Raw genomic sequence first — 20,925 nt, forward strand, 5'->3', positions numbered from 1 at the left:
TCCACAACATTTCTCTTGGATTAAGGTCAAGACTTTGACTTGGTCATTCCAAAATTTAAATATATGCTTTTTTTTACTCAATCTTTGGTAGAATAACTTGTGTACAATGAAGGAAGGCACCACATTACAAAAGGGAAATGTTATCCCCTATACATGTTTTTTTTAGATACATTTCTTACAAGTCCAACCTTTAAAGAGAAAATCTGAGAGTCCCAAAATAATTATTTATTGGAGAATCTTTTACATTTCCTAATAGATTTCAGCAGTGCTGTTTAGTACGCAGCAGACATAATATTTCTGCATGCAGGTGACAACTTCACAGCTCTGTTTCCTGCAGATATCTTGTGATGTTATCCATGCTGACAAAAATTAATTGCATTTATCTATATGTGCTCACAAACCCCAGCTCTTATTTTCCCTGCAGGTTTCTCCATGGCATTTAGTACCTGGCCAGATTGTGATGTTTCTAAATATCTTTTTGTTTTTTTACTATTTTTTATTACTCCCAGGAGCATTAGGATGAGTTTGCCTCCATGTAAGGGTGGGCTCACATCTGCTTCAGTATCCCCATTGGAGACTCCATCGCGGAGACAAGAGAGTCCTGCATGGAGGACTTGTATCAGTCCCTTGACAGACCCAAATGATGGAGAGCCCAGTGCTACTTTGAACCTATAAGAGATTTTGTTCACTTTTGTGACACCGGTGAATTTCAGTTTACAAGAAAAAAAAAGCACAAACAGAATAGAATTAGATTAGATACCATGAGCACCCGAAAGGTGCCCCAAGGTTCCCATATAGCCCAGCTTCGGTCCTCCTCGTCATTCAAAAGAGCAGCTAGATGTTCCATATTCCTGAACTCTCTCAGTCTGACGTACAACTCTTCCAAAGGCTTGTGTGTCTCCAGTGTTTGGAAGTAAGACAGCCTACAGCCGTGAGTATATACAGGAGTAATTGGAGGGCTTTTCCCGAAGCTTCACCATGGGAAAATGAAGAAGATAACTGTGGGGAAGAAGGGGGAGACTAAGTCCCAATACCCGCTCGAAAAGAATCAGAACCTGGCGCCAAAAGCCAAAGTCCATTCTAAATGTTAGGTGGGGGCTCTGGTAAAGATCTTTGTTTTGGGGCCAGGAGCTTGAAGTAAGAAATGAGTAACCAATAGCTTAGGTACGTTGATGATATATTGTATAGTTAGCGTCAGAATTCAATGTGGAAAAATAAAAGTTTTCTAATAGTTAGTTTTTAGTTTTCAGTTAAACCTATTTTTGAGTATTTATACACAATACTGTGTGACATTGTCAGTATGAAGAATACAAATGCTTCCCACGATTAAGTGCTAGATACATCTTTTGTCCGGCAGTCTCGGTTTCCATGGATATGCCAATCTGAATAAATTGTATATTGATCTTGCTGAGCCCTGTTCAATTTATAGCAGGGTAAACATCTATTGAGTAGATTATTACACTGAATATTTAACCCTGAGCTTTCATATCTTATGTTTACTGAGCACTCTCTCTCTCTCTCTCTCTCTCTCTCTCTCTCTCTCTCTCTCTCTCTCTCTCTCTCTCTCTCTCTCTCTCTCTCTCTCTCTCTCTCTCTCTCTCTCTCTCTCTCTCTCTCTCTATATATATATATATATATATATATATATATATATATATATATTTAGATATGACTCAATTTCTATACATTAAGAAAGGATTTTTTTTTTGTGCATAAAGCACATGAGGTGTAGCATATACTGAAAAGCTATGCCATAAGCTATTATATAGACTTATAATAATGGTGCCTGTCATATTCAGCAAAATGTGCCTGAAATGAAGTCCATGTGAGGAGCATTAAAGGGGTTGTCCAGCCACAGAAAGTTACCCCCTATCTATCCAGTACTTACTGAGTGATATCTGGCAGTTCCCATTCTAATGAATGGAGCAGCGCTGTCCATCCAGCCACTCCATTACTATGGATAGGGGGGAACTTGCTGAGGCTGGACAACCCCTTTAAGAGACAGCAGTGGTAAGAAATAGTCTATTCTCGATCTAATGACCGAGGAGTAACAAGATGTCCATCTGCAGCTGGAATTTAATCTATAGGGTTAGAATGGATGGAATATTTCACCCTCCAGTTGCATCTGGCCCGATGGGACCCGCCATTATTTGCACTTGAAAAAGGGCCAGTTAAGGCTCGAAACGCGTCGTGCTGTGCTGACATTTACTTCAATAAATGTTTCTGAATCTTAGATATTCGCTCTGTCATCTCCTTCCTATACCAGAGAGTGCGGTTCTCCTGAATAGGACCATTGGTCCCTTTTGCTCTTGTCCAGTTTTTCTCCGGGTCTCCGGTGTTTGGATTGAACTGCTGCCACTCTCGTCTTAAGCATGCTTATCAAAGGATTGTGACTTCACAACCCTGCAAGGTGAGAGGCAACCTGGTCAATTATAATCAATATACCACTGTGGACTCAATTTGTGCCTCCTCTAATACTACACTTAGTGTGCTCGGTGTCCCCTCTCTATTCTCTTTTGCCTCCAGTTGGTTGGGCAGGTAACTGAAGGTGCATCAGATCACCTGGAATTTGTTTATGACAAGGGGACACCCATCGGTGAGGGAAATTGTCTGGTCCTTATTAGCCAGTCAAGGACTGCTGTGGTGGACAGTATCATGACACATTCAGCTGTCTGTAGCTGCCGGAGGTGGCAGTTGAGACCGACTACAATTTAGGTAGTTGAGGAATACATGCACCCAGCTATTGAATGGACAGTTGCAATGGTGCCAGGCTCACTGTATTTTGTTATAGATTAAAGAAGTTATGTAAGTTCACAACTTATCAGCTATCCAGGTGTCAGATCAGTGAGTGGCCGTCCACTGTGTGACCCCTGCTGACCATGAGCACATGGGTCCCTTCTGCTCTATCTACACAGGAAATCTGCAGCTTTATTCCTCTATGTGTCTGATAAAGACAAGCCGTATACAAGTACCTCAGCTATCACCTATGTGACCACCGATACATTCAGATGGGAATAAGCCCTATTTTTGTAGCCCATGGTGGTCCCAGCTTAAAGACTTTCACAGATCAGATACATATTGCCTATACACAGTATAAACATAGCACAAACCCTATAATAAAATTGTCTTCTGGTTCACCACATTTTGCCAAAACGTTCTGGTTTGGGTATTATTTGTTTTACTAAGGTTGAGTTGTATCCAACGGATCAGGCTAAGCGGAGATCACTCCACACAGAGAACTAAATGATCCTGAAGTCTTCTTTCTTCTTAGTTGCTATGACTCCTAGTATCTTTTCTATTTTCTATCTTTTCTGCTATGAGCTTGTATGTGTTCTTTCATGTATTATATTACTGTATTATCCATGATGCTGTAAGACACTGAATTTCCCCATGGTGGGACTATTAAAGGATTATCTTATCTTATGAGAAAGAGCAGTACACTAGGCTTTTCTATCTGAGTAGATCCTACAAAAACATTTGTGATTTTATTTCTGACGTATGTCTGAGTGCCATATGGATAGAGCATAACCTACAAATATCTGTTTATTAGAGCATGTATATAAACTATCTGTTCCTGACAGTCCTAAACTTGTTGCCAACTTCCTACGATTTTGCCTCTTTTCTCTATGTCCTGTAATGGTAAGTGTTAATAGCACAATCTCCTCCTCAATCCCCCTCTGTAAGTAAGTCTAGGAAAATCTCTCCTGCAAAGCTGCTGGACTTTGCCTACAAACAGCGGCTGTCTTCACTAGTATTCAGGCAGAGGACAGCACAGCACGGCACAGAGGTAAGCAGATAGTTACTACCACCAATAACTAAAGCCACTGACAGCTGTTCCCAGAGACCCAAGATCCTGCTCCACCCAAATACTGTGTACCAAACAGGAAAAGCCTAAGGGATTGTCAAGGTAAGAGTTGCGATGACAGCGCCTGCTGTGTGTTTCATGTCACTGACTGTCACAATGTGCTCTCTGTTAATATTTAACTCCATCTATTCTAAGTGACCATACGCATGGCTGTCACTTATCATTACAGTGCAGATGTTATGGCTCACATAAGAATACGGAAGATATACAGTAGGAAGTCCCACAAACACATGGCGGACTACTGGTGACATAACATCACCTGGTATATGCAACAGACTAAAGTCTAAATTAATGCTGCAGTTGTATATAACATTGTAGTGATGTTTTATTGATATATACATGCATACTGTGTTTAATAGAAACATTCATTCACCTCCTTGTTATTCTATTTGGCTGCTTTTCTTAGGTTTTTGGATCAACATTCCAGTTTGCATTAAGCTTGTGATAAAGGATTAGTGAAGCAACAAGCTTCTAATTTATAGAATAGTCTCATGCAGCAATGTAGGCGCCTGTGCAACTTAATACATCTATGGCAAACTGGACGTGTACAACGGAGATCAGAAAGTCATGGGGTTATGGAAAGAAGCTGAAACTAGACAGCTAAAGAATAATGGAAACTATTCATGTTCACACACTGCAGGTTTTGATGCAGTTTTTTGAGTCAAAGCTGGGAGTGGAATGGGAAATACCGCCATATAGTGAGGACTTCTACTCTATTTCCACTTCCATCCTCTTTTGACTTCAGTTTAAAAAACTGTATCAAACCTGCTGTGCCATTGTCTTGCAAGAAACACTCGTGGATATTTATCATGAAGGGAATTTTTAGGGTAAGGTGCCATGTAGCGAAATGCAGGAAAAAAAAAAAACACTGCAAAAACACCTGTTTTTTTACGCAGCTTTTAGTTTTGTTTTTGCTCAGTTGTTCTCTGTGAAATTATTATACCTAATGGAAAAATGCCAGCGTTTCCGTAGGTATAATTGACACGCTGTAATTGTCAAAACTGTGGTGCTTTTTTTGTTGCCGATTTTGCTGCGTTTTTTTGAGCCAAACCCAGGAGTGGATTGAGAACCATTATTTTGTAGCCATTCTTGGCTTTGGATCAAAAAAAACGCAGCAAAAAAAGCTGTATTTCCGCAACGTGGGGCCTCAGCCTAAAAGTCAGTTTTGCCGAAGTTGCTTAAATTTGGAACATCAATTTGGAACATCCATAAGTCTAAGGCTTGAGTCACACAAAACAGCCATGAAAAAAGTAAATTTTTCAACAGCCATCTTACACCAGAGGACACCCATTTTCATGGATCCCCCATCAGTGCATGGAGGGATCCAAGAAAATGTACAAAAATAGAACATGACCTATATGTTCTGTCAAAATGTTGGTCATGTGCATCGCCCCATTCTTAGGGTGCATTTACACGATGTCTTTTGGCACGTAATGTGCCACGTAGATGCCGTGGGATCTTTTGCGGGCCGTATACGCTCCCATTGTTTTCAAAATCATGGCCGCAAAATAGCGCCGCGTATACGGTACCAGCTCCCATTGAAAACAATGGGAGCGTATACGGCCCGCAAAAGATCGCGCGGCATCTATGTGGCATATTACGTGCCAAAAGACATTGTGTGAATGCACCCTTTAGGGTGCATTCACACTGAGTAAACGCTAGCTTATTTTGTAGTGTAAAATTACACTTGTAAATTTTGCTATCCCATTGACTTCAATGACATTTTACAGGTGTATTTTTACAGGCGTATTTTTTACAGGCGTATTTTTACACTTGTAAAAAAATATCATTGAAGTCAATGGGATAGCAAAATTTACAAGTGTAATTTTACACTACAAAATAAGCTAGCGTTTACTCAGTGTGAATGCACCCTAAGATAGTAAAATGAATGCAGCCATGTGACCGCTGTTAAAAAGATGGCTTTTACACGGCCAACATTCATGTGTATACAGGGTCAGGCTTCATGCAGACCAAGTCTTCAGATGCTTCGTTCTGTTACGATATTTTATAGAACCTGCTCTAAAATTATTCCAACACACAGGGAAGACCCCAGACTACACTTCCAGTTGTGTGCATGAAGTCTAACACTTCTGTCTTAAAATGTTTCTTCACATTCTGCGCAAAAGTTGACTAGATGTTGCAGTGGCAGAACCCTTGAGGTCACAATGCCACTCCAATCCCTTAGGGTCCATTCACATGGCGGAAAATGGTGAGGCATGTGGTGTGGAATTTCAGCACTTAAAAAGGAACCCATTGAAGTCATTGAGAGGCTTTTTTTTTTCAGCGCTGAAATTCCAGACCAAATTCCTTACCATTATCCTCTTACTTTGGTGAAGAAGTCGCAGGGCGACACAGCAATCATTGGTCAGTTGAAGGGAGTTGCTATAGTCAATAACTAGACTTGCCATAAAGTCAATTTAGAATATATAATATGTGGCTGTTTACGTGAAAAGGGCCCAGATCGTCGATTTAATTTGTCACTTTAATTCTAACGAAATCTGCACCAAAAGTGTACAAATTCTTAAAAGTCTCAACAAATTTGTAAACTTGACATATTTTTAAATAAAATTTTTGCATAAAACAAAATTGTGATTTTTTTTTACCCAAATATGTTTTGGACTATTTTCTCTATAATTAGTATCGACGATCTGGGCCCTTTTCACGTAAACAGCCACATATATGTAGACTATTATGTAAGTTATTACAGTATAACTGTTAAAGGGGTTTCCAGTTTTTCATAAGACAGGACATGTCAGAAGGTAAGAATTTCAAGGTCGCGTAATGCACTCCAGCACTTCTTAGATACCCATAGCTCAGTTTTTCCAACACACGGCTTACTTAGAGACCTAATTGATTTATTCTACCGCTAGGGCCACATTGGTGAGCATTAGAGCATTAGAGTACTAGCTCATGGGCCCACATGAATGATATGACGGAAGCAAAGAAACAAAAAGAAGGGCTTCTGAAAGACTTCCCCTGTATCCTGTTATATAATGTGTATGGATGTAGTCAGTCGTATCTCGCCATGGTACGCACCTGATGCAATGTTAAGGGTATCTTTATATTTTCTCAGCAATGTGACCATTGTACAGAGGTCATGGAGATGTGAGCGCTGAGACAGACAAGGGCTGTAATTTAGTGGTCACTTTCTGTACATAAGCTGGAGTTTGCTTCATTCTACAATATACTGTAATTTTTCCAATTTCCACATCAACACTCATGCTTGAAATGATATGTTATTGCAGCTCTGTGCTCCCATCTCTGCTCGCTGCCGGAGAATTAGATATAAAACATATTATGCCTCCGGAAGCTGACAGCTACTCCTGTTATAGATCTGTAGCGTGTCAAGTTTTAATAAAAAGTTGGCTTTATGAGATGTAAATTTCGTTTTATGCCACGATTGTCCGGGGCCTATCATTTTTATTCATGATCTTCACCCTCTACTCCTGTTTTATGTTTCTAGTGTGCAGTGTTGTTTAGTATCTCATATAAGTTTTCTTATTTATGTAGAAAACTACAGCCACAGGGATAAAAACGCAAAAAAAAAGCTTCCAAACGTAAAAGAGGTTCTGTAGCGTCTAGTCAATACGGCTTATTAATCACTTTATGGGTAAGAAACTTTATAATGTATACCAGGGTCAGATATAGTATGCAAATACCTCTCGAGTATCGCCGCTACAATCAAATGCCGTCCCAAATTCAATAGGACAGTCCCAGATTTCAGATTCTGTCCTGGTCCGCGGGCAGTATGTCTTGGCTTTAATCTTAGGGGGCATTCATACTACCGTCAGTGTCCGACAGGTAGTGTCCGCTCCTAGCGTCCTTTCAAAATCTCGCACGGACATTAGGAGCGGACACTAGCTGTGTCTGTGACACTTTTCATTCATTTAAATGGCGATCGGGTGCGTTGTTTTGCACTCCGTGCCTGTCCTTAAGTGTCCGTTCCCCAAAATGTCCGACTTTTCAAGCGGACAGAAAAACCCGACATGTAGGTTTTTTCTGTCCGCTTGAAAAGTCGGACATCTTTACATGTGGACAGTTAAGGACAGGCACGGAGTGCAAAAGAACGCACCCGATCGCCATTTAAATGAATGAAAAGTGTCACAGACACAGCTAGTGTCCGCTCCTAATGTCCGTGCCAGATTTTGAACGGACGCTAGGAGCGGACACTACCTGTCGGACACTGACGGTAGTGTGAACGCCCCCTTAGAGAGGAGTGAACTGGTAAAACAGGAAGCTCATGGCTTCCTCTTTTATCATGGATGCTCATGGAATGGGGTAACGGGTTATTTTAGTGTCTGGGGTCCACAAGGAAGTGGCATTATAACGCATGTGGGCCATAGGTAGGATGCTATACTGTGTGGGACATTATATTGTGTGGGGACCACAAGTGGGCATGATACTATATGAGGTTGTTAAGGGAGTAATATACCATGGGTGGGATTTGGCTGGGTTAAAGGGTCATGGATGGGGTTAGAAAAATAAATTTGCAGTAGGGGCAACACAGTGGCTCAGTGGTTAGCACTGCAGACTTACAGTGCTGGAGACCTGGGTTTGAATCCTGAAAAGGACAACATCTGTAAGGAGTCTGTATGTTCTTCTTGTGTTTGCATGGATTTCTTCCCATACTCCAAAGACATACTGATAGGGAAAAATGTACATTGTGAGCCCTATATAGGGCTATATAGGGCTCACAATCTACATTTTTTAAAAAGTACAAGGAGATAGATTATAGTTTCTCATAATAAAATTTTTTGAAACCTGTAAGAACCCACTGAAGGTTCACATATACATTGGATTCTCTGTAGGAGACTCCACCGCAGATTCCACTTAAAGTCAGCAGACAGAAAAGTTCTGCACGGAGGACTTTTCTCTCGGCTGCTTTCAGTATAAAACCGGCAGAAACCCCACACACCCCATTATAGTCTATGGGGTCTGCGGGAAACCGCTTTTTGTTAGCAGACAGGCTTTTTTAGTAGATGGAGAGACGAAGGCTAGTGTGAACCTAGCATTATATGGACACTTTTCAGTACAACATTTTCAGGGCATATTCACATGTGGCATATGTTGTTGCAGAGATTTCTGATGAGTTAATATTAACCTCTTCCCTCTTTCTTGTATTATTATACAGTTAATGTTTAGCACAAGGAGTTTCTATGTTCTTCCTCTACATGTGTGGGATTCCCCCGAGTACTCTTGTATCCACCCATACGCCAAAGACATACAGAAAGGGAATGTGGGGGCTCTCGGCTCACCAGATCCCAAGACTCTCCTGTATTTCTAAGGAAAATAATGTCTTAGGGCAATAGAAGGAACAATAGGAAGTCAGTGTTTTGAGCAGAGGTTAGCTCATATTATAAAATGCAATATTTTCTTACAGCATCAATGGCACATATTTCACACTTATCATTGTATCATGTTTTTCCTTTCTTTGCACCATATTATCGCACATACCCCTCCCCCACCATGTTTATAGGGCTGTATGCTATTTGTGGTAGCAGCCTGTACAGGATCAATATTGGCTATAAAGATGGAGATGCTTTGCCTGGAGAATTACATTTCTGTACATGTGAGCTCTGGACTTTGTTCCGTTTCTATCTAACCAGAAATAGTAACACAAATGCTGGTGATGTAATGGCGGACATTCACATTGTATTCTTTATGGAAGCCGATAAAAAAAGGTCACTCATTGTCGAAGCGTTATACAAAGGGGATAATAAAACATTCACATACTATACGGGCTTTCATAACAAGCCTAGAAAAGAGGAAGAATGCTGAAATACTAAGCAATAAACCACTTCTCACTTCTACAAATCTTCTACTGCTCTTATTCAGAAAGTATTTTTATTGTAATTGTCATAGAGATCCAATCTTTTCAATGATCATGTCTTACCATATGTATTATAAGGAGTCGTCCAGGCAAACCGATGCACTATGTTATAGTATAGAATCTGAGACCTAACAGTATTTGCGCCTCCAGTCTAGAGCGCCTTGCACTAGACTTGAGGACCCTCAAACATCTTCATGGCCACATAAATGATCCGATCAGTGGAGAAATGACCATTTGGTCATTTGCTGGCTGATCCCTGACCTGTTCACATTGTACAGTGATCGAGAACAAACATGCTTGAAGACAATACTTTGCCCGATCAATGTCCCTTGTAATAGTGGAATAGTGTGAGATTTGCTGAAGTGTTCCTTAAAGGGAATCTCCAAGTCTATTCAACTTCTACTACCACATTACAGAGCACATTGCAATAGACATCATATCTATGTTATATTTGTCACTTTTGTAGATTTGTCAGAGAAAAACTTTGAAGTCTTATGTGATTGAGGCAGCTGGTGCACTGGGGGCGGGCCTTCAGTCCTGGGGGCACTGCTATTGCTGCTCAGGTAACTGGGGGCACTGCTATTGCTGCTCAGGTAAGGTGATGTCATAGCAGTGAGGGTCAACTCTCATTGCACGGCTCAGCACAGGCAGGAGATGGTAGTGTTTGGAGTGGCAAGAGCACAATACCTGCCCCCAGTGCACCAACTGCCTCATTTGCATAAGACGTCAGAGTTATTTTGCTCCAGATCTATAAAAGTGACATACCTAAGTTATGGTGTAATGTGCCCTGTATCACGGTGGTTGAATATGCTTGGGGGTGGTGTAGGCTCCCTTTAAACAAACCATATCATTCTTCTTAAAACCTAGTTATCATATTAGTATACTATCAAAGTAGATGAGATTGTGTTCAGACTGTTATATCTGTGGGTCCAATAACACAGTCGCCTCTATTTCTACTCATGTAGCCCATAATAACAATATAGCAGACGCATGTTACACTGGGGCCATGGGGTGTATGGTCTGGACATGACCTTACAATGTGCCGTCTTAGGCTACTTGTATCAGATTTTGAGCACTATTTTTTTCCTTCCTTTCTAGAGTAAGCCTGTACAAGGGCTCCATGTGGTGCTACGTAATCCTGTTCGCTGTTGCCTGGGCTATTGGATGGTTTCTGAGAGACAGGCAGACTATCTCACGACTGTCCGACAAGCATGTCTTCATCACAGGATGCGATACAGGATTTGGCAATCTATTAGCCAAAAGATTAAACAGAAAAGGATTTCAAGTCCTGGCGGGATGTCTCACAGAAAAAGGAGCAAATGACCTGCAAAAAGCGTGTCCTACGGGGCTGAAAACCACTCTAGTGAATGTCACCAGCTCAGACAGCATCAAGAAGGCGGTGGAATGGGTGAAGGCAGAGGTTGGGGACAGAGGTAAGAAATCAGTCATGAGAAAGGCATATGTAAATGTATAATGTACACAGGAAGTACATGCATACATGGGAAGTACATGTATACATGGGTGGTACATGCATACACAGGCAGTACATGAATACATGGGCTGTACATGCATACAAGGGCAGTATATGAATACACGGGCAGTACATGAATACACGGGCAGTACATGAATACACAGTTTGTACATGAATACACAGTTTGTACATGAATACACGGGCAGTACATGAATACACGGGCAGTACATGAATACATGGGCGGTACATGCATAAACGGGCAGTACATGAATACACGGGCGGTACATGAATACACGGGCGGTACATGCATACACGGGCAATACATGCATACACGGGCAGTATATCCATACATTGCAGGGATTTTGTACTTTTTGTCTCATTTGTATTATTATTCTTCTGATTATTTTTGTGTTTTTTCCACAATTGTAAAGTGCTGTAGAATATATTGTTATAGAAAGACTACTAATTATTCATTATCATTACTGAAGTACAGAAAGCAATATACATATACATATAATAAATGGATTGGACTTATGGAAACCTAATGAAATATTTTATTATTTAAGAATATTTATTTAACTTACCATTGTCATATTGTTGTTAGACATTGTTCAGACTTCCTCTGTCAGAACAAAAAACCCCCAAAAAACAGCAAACCAGATTTATCATGAGATGGACACCAGCTACACCTGCAGGACCCCATTAACATGTAATGTGGACCATTGGGTTCCACTGTGGTGTCTGTCATTTTGACGGCAAGAATAATAATCCTACATGTTACACTGTTCTGCCTGCCAAATATGTAGGAATCCCTTACAGAATTGCTCAACTACTTCTTTGACATTTTCGCTCCTTCTGCAGGTCTTTATGGTCTAGTTAACAATGCTGGTGTTGCCAACCCCATTGGTCCAACTGAATGGATGACCTTAGGAGACTTCAGGAAAGTTATGGAAGTGAATACATTTGGGACCATCGGGGTGACATTAGGTTTTCTGCCACTGGTAAAAAAGGCCCAAGGACGGATTGTTAACATGGCCAGTGTACTTGGGAGAATATCTGCCAATGGAGGGGGTTACTGTGTGTCTAAGTACGCGGTGGAGGCTTTCTCTGACAGTCTCAGGTAAGAAGCCACTTTGCAGTCTGCTAGGGTTAGAACAATACATGTGGACATATATGGAAGTAATGGCACCATTCAGTAATCCAATAACAGATGGCAGAGGCAGATTACATCCAGGATTCTGTAGAACAAACAGTCTGAATGTTTTATCAGATGTGCTTCTCTATGATGATTCTATTCTATGAATCTGTACGGGAGTGGAAGCTTCATTGTCTTTTTATTATTTTTACCCAGATTTTGTTGTCTCATGTGGATAGTTCAGTGATGTGTTACTGCCATTAAACTCCCCATAGCCAGTGCCAATTGATGATATAGTTACTTCTCCCTATTGTTTTATTTGCTAAAATAATCAAAAGTACAAAATGTCATATAAAATGTACCCCTTACCTCATAGTCTCCCCTACCACCATCTACCCCATCCCAATGCTCCCTCGTGGGTCGGGAAGGAAAAAAAAGTAAGTAACCCCGTAAAGATGTATGTGTCAACTTTGTGGCTTTTGAAAATAAATTACCTTGAAGTCTTAGGCAAATTAGGCAGTTGGTGCACTGAGGGCGGGCCTTAAGCTTCAGAAGCACTGCTTTTGCTACTCAAGTAGGATGAGTGATGTTGCACGTCCAAACCCTCAACACCTTCTGTCGCCTCCAATTCAAGAACATCTATTGAATCCGCTCCTTCCTCACCCCAGAAACTACTAAGACGTTAGTCCATGCCCTCATTATCTGCCGCTTAGACTACTGTAACACCATTCTCCATGGCCTCCCAGTGAATACTCTCGCCCCCCTCCAGTCCACCTTAAACTGTGCTGCTCGCTTAATACACCTCTACCCCCGTTCTTCATTGGCCGCTCCCCTCTGCCAATCCCTTCACTGGCTACCTGTTACTTACAAGTACTAATGTTAACATACAAAGCCATCTACAACCTGTCTCCTCCATATACAGTTCTGGAAAAACTTAAGAGACCACTGCAAAATTTGCAGTTTCTCTGATTTTTCTCTTCATTGGTATATTTTTGATAAAATGTACATTGTTCTTGGGGAACATTGCCTGAGCAGAAGGAAGCCTTTCATCAATGAGAAGCAAAGGAGAGCCAGGCTGAAGTTTGCCAAAGACCATAAGGATTGGACCATAGAGGACTGGAGTAAGGTAATCTTCACTGATGAGTCTAATTTTCAGTTTTGCCCAACACCAGGTCGTCTATTGGTTAGATGGAGAACTGAAGAGGCGTACAAGCCACAGTGTCTTGCACCCACTGTGAAATTTGGTGTAGGATCTGTGATGATCTGGGGATGCTTCAGCTGGGATTAAAAATCATGGTTATTTCACCAAATATTAATTTCTGAACCCTTCCTGAGTTAAAACATTAGTATTGTTGTTTCTAAATGAATATGATCTTGGTTTCTTTGCATTCACCCAACGCCCAACAGCAGCACAAGATGGGGTATTCCTGCCCCTGTGTGCTGTTAGGACAGTGGGAGGAAAGGATGCAGACGTTGGACTTGGTCAGAGCATTACGTATTTACCTGGACCGCACAGCTTCTTTCCCAAGGTTGGAGAATCTGCTAATTAACATTGCTGGCCACAACAGAGGTCAAAGCATCAAAAGTAACCCTGTCAAGATGGATCAGGGAAGCCATCATCTGCTTCCTTCAGGCCCAGGACCTTCCTGTGCCAGAGTTCGTCTGTGCCCACACTACTAGAGCGTTGTCAACCTCCTGGGCAGAAAGACGTTCTCTCTCCTTGGAGCAGATATGTGTCGCTGCCTCCTGGGGTTCACAGCTGACCTTTGCCAGACACTATAGACTGGACTGGCGCTCTGCGGACTCTGTAGCCTTCGGGCATTCTGTCATGGCATCGGCCTGCCAAGACCACCCACCATAGCAGGGGTTATACTTGCTAAATCCCCATCTTGTGCTGCTGTGGGCGTAGAGGGAATGGAAGATTATGAAGATAATCTCAAACAGCAGCACAAGGCTCCCTCCCATTTATTATTGTATATTCGTGTTAATGTATATTTGTATACTCTTGGACTAACACAGGAGGGAGGAGGTCTCTCGGCCTCTTATAGGGGAAAGTTTGTTAGCTAATTAAAAATTCCACCTGTCCTAACAGCACACAGGGGCAGGAATACCCCATCTTGTGCTGCTGCTTGGGCTAAGGGAAAACAGATTATCTTCATAATCTTCCATTATTTGAGGTCTGACAGAACTGCTTCATTTTTTTTTTATTATTTTGACGATTTCTCATTTACTGCAAATAAATACAAAAATTTTTGCTTTGAATTTCGTAGACATGTTGTCAGTAGTTTATATAATAAAAATGCAATGTACATTTTATTCAAAAATATACCAATGAAGAGAAAAATCTGAGAAACTGAAAATTTTGCAGTGGTCTCTTAATTTTTTCCAGAGCTGTATCTCTGACCTAATCTCCCACTACCTGCACATACGTAACCTCCTATTCCGCTCTTATCTGCTCCTCACACAACCGTCTCCAAGATTTGTCCTGTGCATCCCCCATACTCTGGAACTCCTTACCAAGACACATAAGACTGACCCCCACAATCACAGGCTTCAAGAAGGCCCTGAAGACTCACCTTTTCAGGAAGGCCTACAACCTCCTATAACACTACTGTCACCACATCACCATCTGAACAGTCTCCCCCTCTCCTTCTGTCTCTACCCCCCTTCTCTCATAGATTGTAAGCCCTTGCGGGCAGGGCCCTCTACCCCACTGTGCCAGTCAGTCACTGTTAGCATTATATTTGTTTGTATATTTTGTGTACTGTATGTAACCCCCAAATGTAAAGCACCAAGGAATTAATATAATGTACAGCGCCATGGAATTAATATAATAATGTAGAGCACCATGGAATTAATATAATAATGTATAGCACCATGGGATTAATGGTGCTATATAAATAATAATTTTATAGCAATAGGAGGATCAATAGTAAAGGTCCAGTGAGGACCAGGGAGCTAATGGCCCATCCACAGGCACCAACTGCTTCATTTTCATATGACTTCAAAGCTGTTTCTCTCCCGTCTCCCTGTAATGGCCATTCGCTGCCCCATGTAAAAGACCCTTTAGCTATTCTATACAATTTGTATTGTTAGATAGCTTTTATTGACCCCAACCCAATATCTAGTGTCTAATTCATGTGCACTGTATATTTCTATGTAATGTATTGCTATGTCTGTGTGAACAGTAAATGTGAGAACCATGGCCCCTGTGCTAACTGGCGGACCCCATTGATCAAATATTGACACACTATGTTGCTTCCAGAATAGTCTGTTTTATTTGTTATAATTCTGCAATTGATTATGAGAAAAATTGTGCAAATGAAAAAAGACTTTCATAGGTAAACAGTAGCATCCTGCAGAGATAACCCGGTGTGACGGGACTACTGGTGTAACATGGCCCACTGTGTACTAGAAACATCCGCTACCCTGTGTGCTTACAGGATCAATGTAATGTGATTTCCTATTTCTGCTACAGGAGAGACATGCAGCACTTTGGAGTCAAGGTCTGTATTATAGAGCCCGGCTTCTTTAAGACTGCAGTAACCGATCTGGATTCTATTGAACATTCCCTGAAGCAGCTTTGGGACCAGATGCCACTTGAGACAAGAAAGAGTTATGGGGATGCATTTTACCAAAAATGTGAGTTTCTAGGAGTAGCGGGCTGTAAATTATGCAGAACGATAAAAGCCTCTCACTATACATTTTCTAGACTGTCTTTTTTTCTTGCATCCATTTCCAGCATTGTAAATCAGCAGTATAGATGATACAGATTGCTGATATACAGTACAATGTGCTGTACACCAGGCCTGTACAGACTTTCTGGGCCTCATTTTTCACTTGTTCTATCATAAGCTGCTGCCATAAGAGTCATAGACAGACATACCGTGAGGGCAACCTGTGACTGGGGGTGGAATACAAGTATCACACTATTGTCTGTTACATTGCATGAAAGTTATAGACAATGCATTTTATCAGTCACAGTTCCAAGTGGACTTAGGGAGCATTCACACTATCGTTGGTGTCCGACAGCTAGTGTCCGCTGCTAATGTCCATTCAAAATCTTGCACGGACATTAGGAGCGGACACTAGCTGTGTCCATGACATTTTGTATTGATTTAAATGGAGATCGGGTGCGTTCTTTTACAGTCCGTGCCTGTCCTTAACTGTCCGTTCCCAAAGATGTCCGACTTTTCAAGCGGACAGCAAAACCCGACTTCAGACTCTTAAAAATTGAGGCGCACTCCTGGGATCCAGTCGATAACTGGCACAGAATTAAGCTTTCAGGCTGAGTGTCACATTTTGTCATAATTTGGGGTATAAACTAAGCCAACTAGCCCCTCGTTCACATCTGCGTTTGGTAATCCGTTCGGGAAATCCGCATGGGGACCTCCCCGAACGGAATACTAAATGCACTGGCAAGCGGTGTGCAGTGAAAGCACACGGACCTCATAGACTATAATGGAGTCTGTGTGTTCTCTGTGCGGTGTCTGCACAGAACATGGGGACAGAAAAGTAGATCATGATTAGATTAGACATTGTAATATTGCAACAGATTTATCAAAATGCATTAGCCACTTTAAGGCCAGGGCCCCATATTGCGAAAATGATGGATTCCGCTGTGGTCTTTTTCGCTGTGTTTTTTGGCTGTGGCTCGCTACTTGGGGCCTTAGTCTTAAACTACATGAGATTTTTTAGGCTGTTTAGTTTAGGTTTTCACTGTCTAATTTCTCGCCAGTATTATTTATATTATCACAAATCTGCCATTAATGTTACTCTTAGTAAATAGTTTTTTATGCTAATAATTCCCAATGTTGTTGATTTTCTCAAAACTAGATATGAAAGTGCAAAGGCTGATCATGAATTTCATCTGTGATGCCGATATCTCCAAAGTGCCAAAATGCATTGAGCACGCCTTGCAAGCTACGTATCCCCGAACAAGATATAGTCCAGGATGGGATGCCAAGCTGGTGTGGCTTCCTGTATCATACATGCCAGCCTTCATTGTGGATGCCGTCCTTGCTTTTGTACTGCCTAAACCTGAACAGAGAGTCCACTAAGAAACATTCTTGAAAATCCTCCAAATCGGGGCTTTAGGAAAGTAAAGTTTTTATCTGCAGACTGGGACAAAGCTTGTTTTGTACTGGGAATGGATGACTGCTAAGCGGCTCTACACATAATCACAATGAGACGTGTTTGTATGTATGGCAGGGCGACACATTGTACGGTTGTATCCTCATCCGTCATGCATTTTATAAAGTGAGACTGTGAAATAATGCTCATGACATGACTTGTAGTAGCCTGCTGACCAATGGGTGGAACCATTGTAGGGCTGGATTCCCATGGCTGTGATATGTCCATATTATAGGGACGGTACTAGAGCTGTCCTAAACTAGCAGCATTATAGGTTTCTATGATGTTATAATTTCAGGTCATCAGACCTACAGCCACAACAGGATTTGGGGCTGCCATACGCTCTGTATAATACACACTTATTATAGCCACGTGAATCCAGTGTAATCTTTTGACATGACAGGATCAGTTCTGTGTGACAGGCTGGAAATGAGTTGCTGATATTGACTCGCGTCACACAAATGGGGGAGATATATTAATACTGTCCCAAGATTAAACAGTATAAAACTGAACACAACAGAGACTACACTAAGTGTGCCACATGCTCATGATGTATAAAGTGGACTTATCTTGCTAGACGTGTTATGGTGGGTTCACACTACTGTTAATAATGCCCATTGCTCTTATCCATCCTAGAATTCAGGTGCATTTGACTTAGTAAATCTCCCCCAATGTCTGCGTAGTGATAATTTGACATATCCATTGTAGACACTAGCGTGATATATTTCATGTAATTCTGTTTCGGACTTTCATAGATATATACTTGGAATTGCTAAATATATTCTCATATTATGAATATTCTCTCTCTGTTTTATGACCTTACAAAAATTATCTTAGTTTAGCTAAAGCTACAAGTTTATGAACATTTTCTTGTACTTTTTCGGTCAGGTTATTAAAGACAAAGGAGGTTGCTTACTTAGGGGGCATTCGCACGGAGTAACGCAGCGCTGAATCTGGCACGATAACTCACGGCAGAATCAGCGCTGATAAAAAAGACTTAAATGTGCAGAAAACGAAACCCATTGAAGTCAATGGGAGTCTTTTAATTAGCACTTAAGCATAGAGATGAGTGAACACTGTTCGGAACAGCCGTTCTGAACAGCACGCTCCTATAGAAATGAATAGACGTAGCCGGCACGCGGGGGTTAAGCGACCGGCCTCTGGCAAAGTGTACGTGCCAGCTGCTTCCATTCATTTCTATGGGAGCGTGCTGTTCAGAACGGCTGATCCAAACAGTGTTCGCTCATCTCTACTTAAGCACTTTTAATAACACTTTGTGCTACAGGTTTGTCCTGCGATAGGTCAATGTCTACTATCATTTAAAACCCAATCCCGTCCAAAATAAAACAGCAGAGAACAATTTTGGGTAAAGTGGGGGTCGGCCACAGCTTTATTAATAAATTAAACATGTAGAACCCTGTTCACAATATAACGCAATATAGCGTGTCACTGCATGCCAATGCCACCGCAGACGTGGGGACATGTATGAGTTGTTCCGCCAGGTGACATCATTCTCCATCCATCAAAAGGGAACAAGGTCATATGCCTATACCTTACAAAGAAATAGGAATTAACATACAACAACTTCACTTGAACAATACATCAATAATAGGGGAGGAAGGACGGCTCTGACAAGATTGCTGGGCTGTATCCAAGAGGAAGAGGATCGCATCCATCCAGTCTACATTACCCAACTACTCTTGCCTCAATTCTCAAACTCATCCAATCAGGACAGGAAAAGACCACATTTAATGGGGCATCAGCACTGGTGAAGAGCCTGCAGGCTTACTAGTCCAGAAGTTCACAGGATTTGTTGAAATTCCTTCCACTTCACTGCTACTGTAATTCACAGAGGCTTAGTAACGTGGGCCCAGTTTATGTGGATGTGTCACCGACACCCAATTGAAAAAACAGGATATGAATAAGGGAGAGAAGCAGAGTGTCCTGGTATATACAGTACACAGACCTTCTCATTCAAAGAGTTTTCTGTATTTTCATTAATATGATTCACACTGAAGGCATCAAAACTATGAATTAACACATGTGGAATTATACACTTAAACAAAAAGTGTGAAACAACTGAAAATCTGTCTTATATTCTAGGTTCTTCAAAGTAGCCACCTTTTGCTTTGATTGACATTCTTTTGATGAGCTTCAAGAGGTAGTCACCTGAAATAGTCTTCCAACAGTCTTGAAGGAGTTCCCAGTGATGCTTAGCACTTGTTGGCCCTTTTGCCAACAAGTGCTAAAAACTGGGAAAGCTGGGTGACAAACCAATATGTCTGCACTAGAGATGAGCGAACACTAAAATGTTCGAGGTTCGAAATTCGATTCGAACAGCCGCTCAATGTTCGTGTGTTTGAATGGGTTTCGAACTCCATTATAGTCTATGGGGAACAGATACTCGTTAAGGGGGAAACCCAAATCCGTGTCTGGAGGGTCACCAAGTCCACTATGACACCCCAGGAAATGATGCCAACACCTCTGGAATGACACTGGGACAGCAGGGGAAGCATGTCTGGGGGCATCTAACACACCAAAGACCCTCTATTACCCCAACATCACAGCCTAACAACTACACACTTTACACACTCAATACCACCTCTCTGACAGTAGGAAAACACCTTGAAACATGTGTATTTGGCACTTGCAGTGAGGAGAGCTTGTCACCAGCAGTGAATTTGGCCCTTGTAGTAAGTTGAGGTTGGCACCAACATTTGTTTTGAAAATCAGGGTGGATTGAGCCTCTAACCAGCAGAGTTTGGGCAAATTCATGGTGGAGGGAGCCTCTAAACACCCCAGTTTGGGCAAATTCATGGTGGAGGGAGCCTCTAAAAACCCCAGTTTGGACCAATTCATGGTGGAGGGAGCCTCTAACCAGCCCAGTGTGGGCAAATTCATGGTGGAGGGAGCCTCTAAAAAACCCAGTTTGGACCAATTCATGGTGGAGGGAGCCTCTAACCAGCCCAGTTTGGGCAAATTCATGGTGGAGGGAGCCTTTAAAAAACCCAGTTTGGACCAATTCATGGTGGAGGGAGCCTCTAACCAGCCCAGTTTGGGCAAATTCATGGTGGAGGGAGCCTCTAAAAAACCCAGTTTGGACCAATTCATGGTGGAGGGAGCCTCTAACCAGCCCAGTTTGGGCAAATTCATGGTGGAGGGAGCCTCTAAACAGCCCAGTTTGGGCAAATTCATGGTGGAGGGAGCCTCTAAACAGCCCAGTTTGGGCAAATTCATGGTGGAGGGAGCCTCTAACCAGCCCAGTTTGGACCAATTAATGGTGGAGGGAGCCTCTAACCAGCCCAGTTTGGGCAAATTCATGGTGGAGGGAGCCTCTAAACAGCCCAGTTTGGACCAATTCATGGTGGAGGGAGCCTCTAAAAAACCCAGTTTGGACCAATTCATGGTGGAGGGAGCCTCTAAACAGCCCAGTTTGGGCAAATTCATGGTGGAGGGAGCCTCTAACCAGCCCAGTTTGGACCAATTCATGG

At 41.9% G+C, this 20,925-nt stretch overlaps 1 protein-coding gene across 2 annotated transcripts; it reads left to right on the forward strand.

The window, feature by feature from the left end:
• Positions 1-3,700: 3,700 nt before the first annotated feature.
• Positions 3,701-18,182, forward strand: RDH5 (retinol dehydrogenase 5). Of its 2 annotated transcripts, none has more exons than XM_075265571.1 (5): positions 3,701-3,787; positions 10,794-11,128; positions 12,028-12,286; positions 15,780-15,943; positions 17,138-18,182. In XM_075265571.1, exons 2-5 carry the CDS (start codon positions 10,816-10,818, stop codon positions 17,359-17,361), a joined length of 960 nt encoding a protein of 319 aa, XP_075121672.1. In that variant the 5' UTR covers positions 3,701-3,787; positions 10,794-10,815; the 3' UTR covers positions 17,362-18,182. The 2 variants fall into 2 exon arrangements, with proteins under 2 accessions (XP_075121672.1, XP_075121671.1); XM_075265570.1 differs by having other exon boundaries at positions 3,728-3,907.
• The last annotated feature ends 2,743 nt before the right edge of the window (positions 18,183-20,925 follow it).

The sequence above is a fragment of the Leptodactylus fuscus genome, chromosome 2 (assembly GCF_031893055.1).
Source record: "Leptodactylus fuscus isolate aLepFus1 chromosome 2, aLepFus1.hap2, whole genome shotgun sequence".
Taxonomy (NCBI): domain Eukaryota; kingdom Metazoa; phylum Chordata; class Amphibia; order Anura; family Leptodactylidae; genus Leptodactylus; species Leptodactylus fuscus.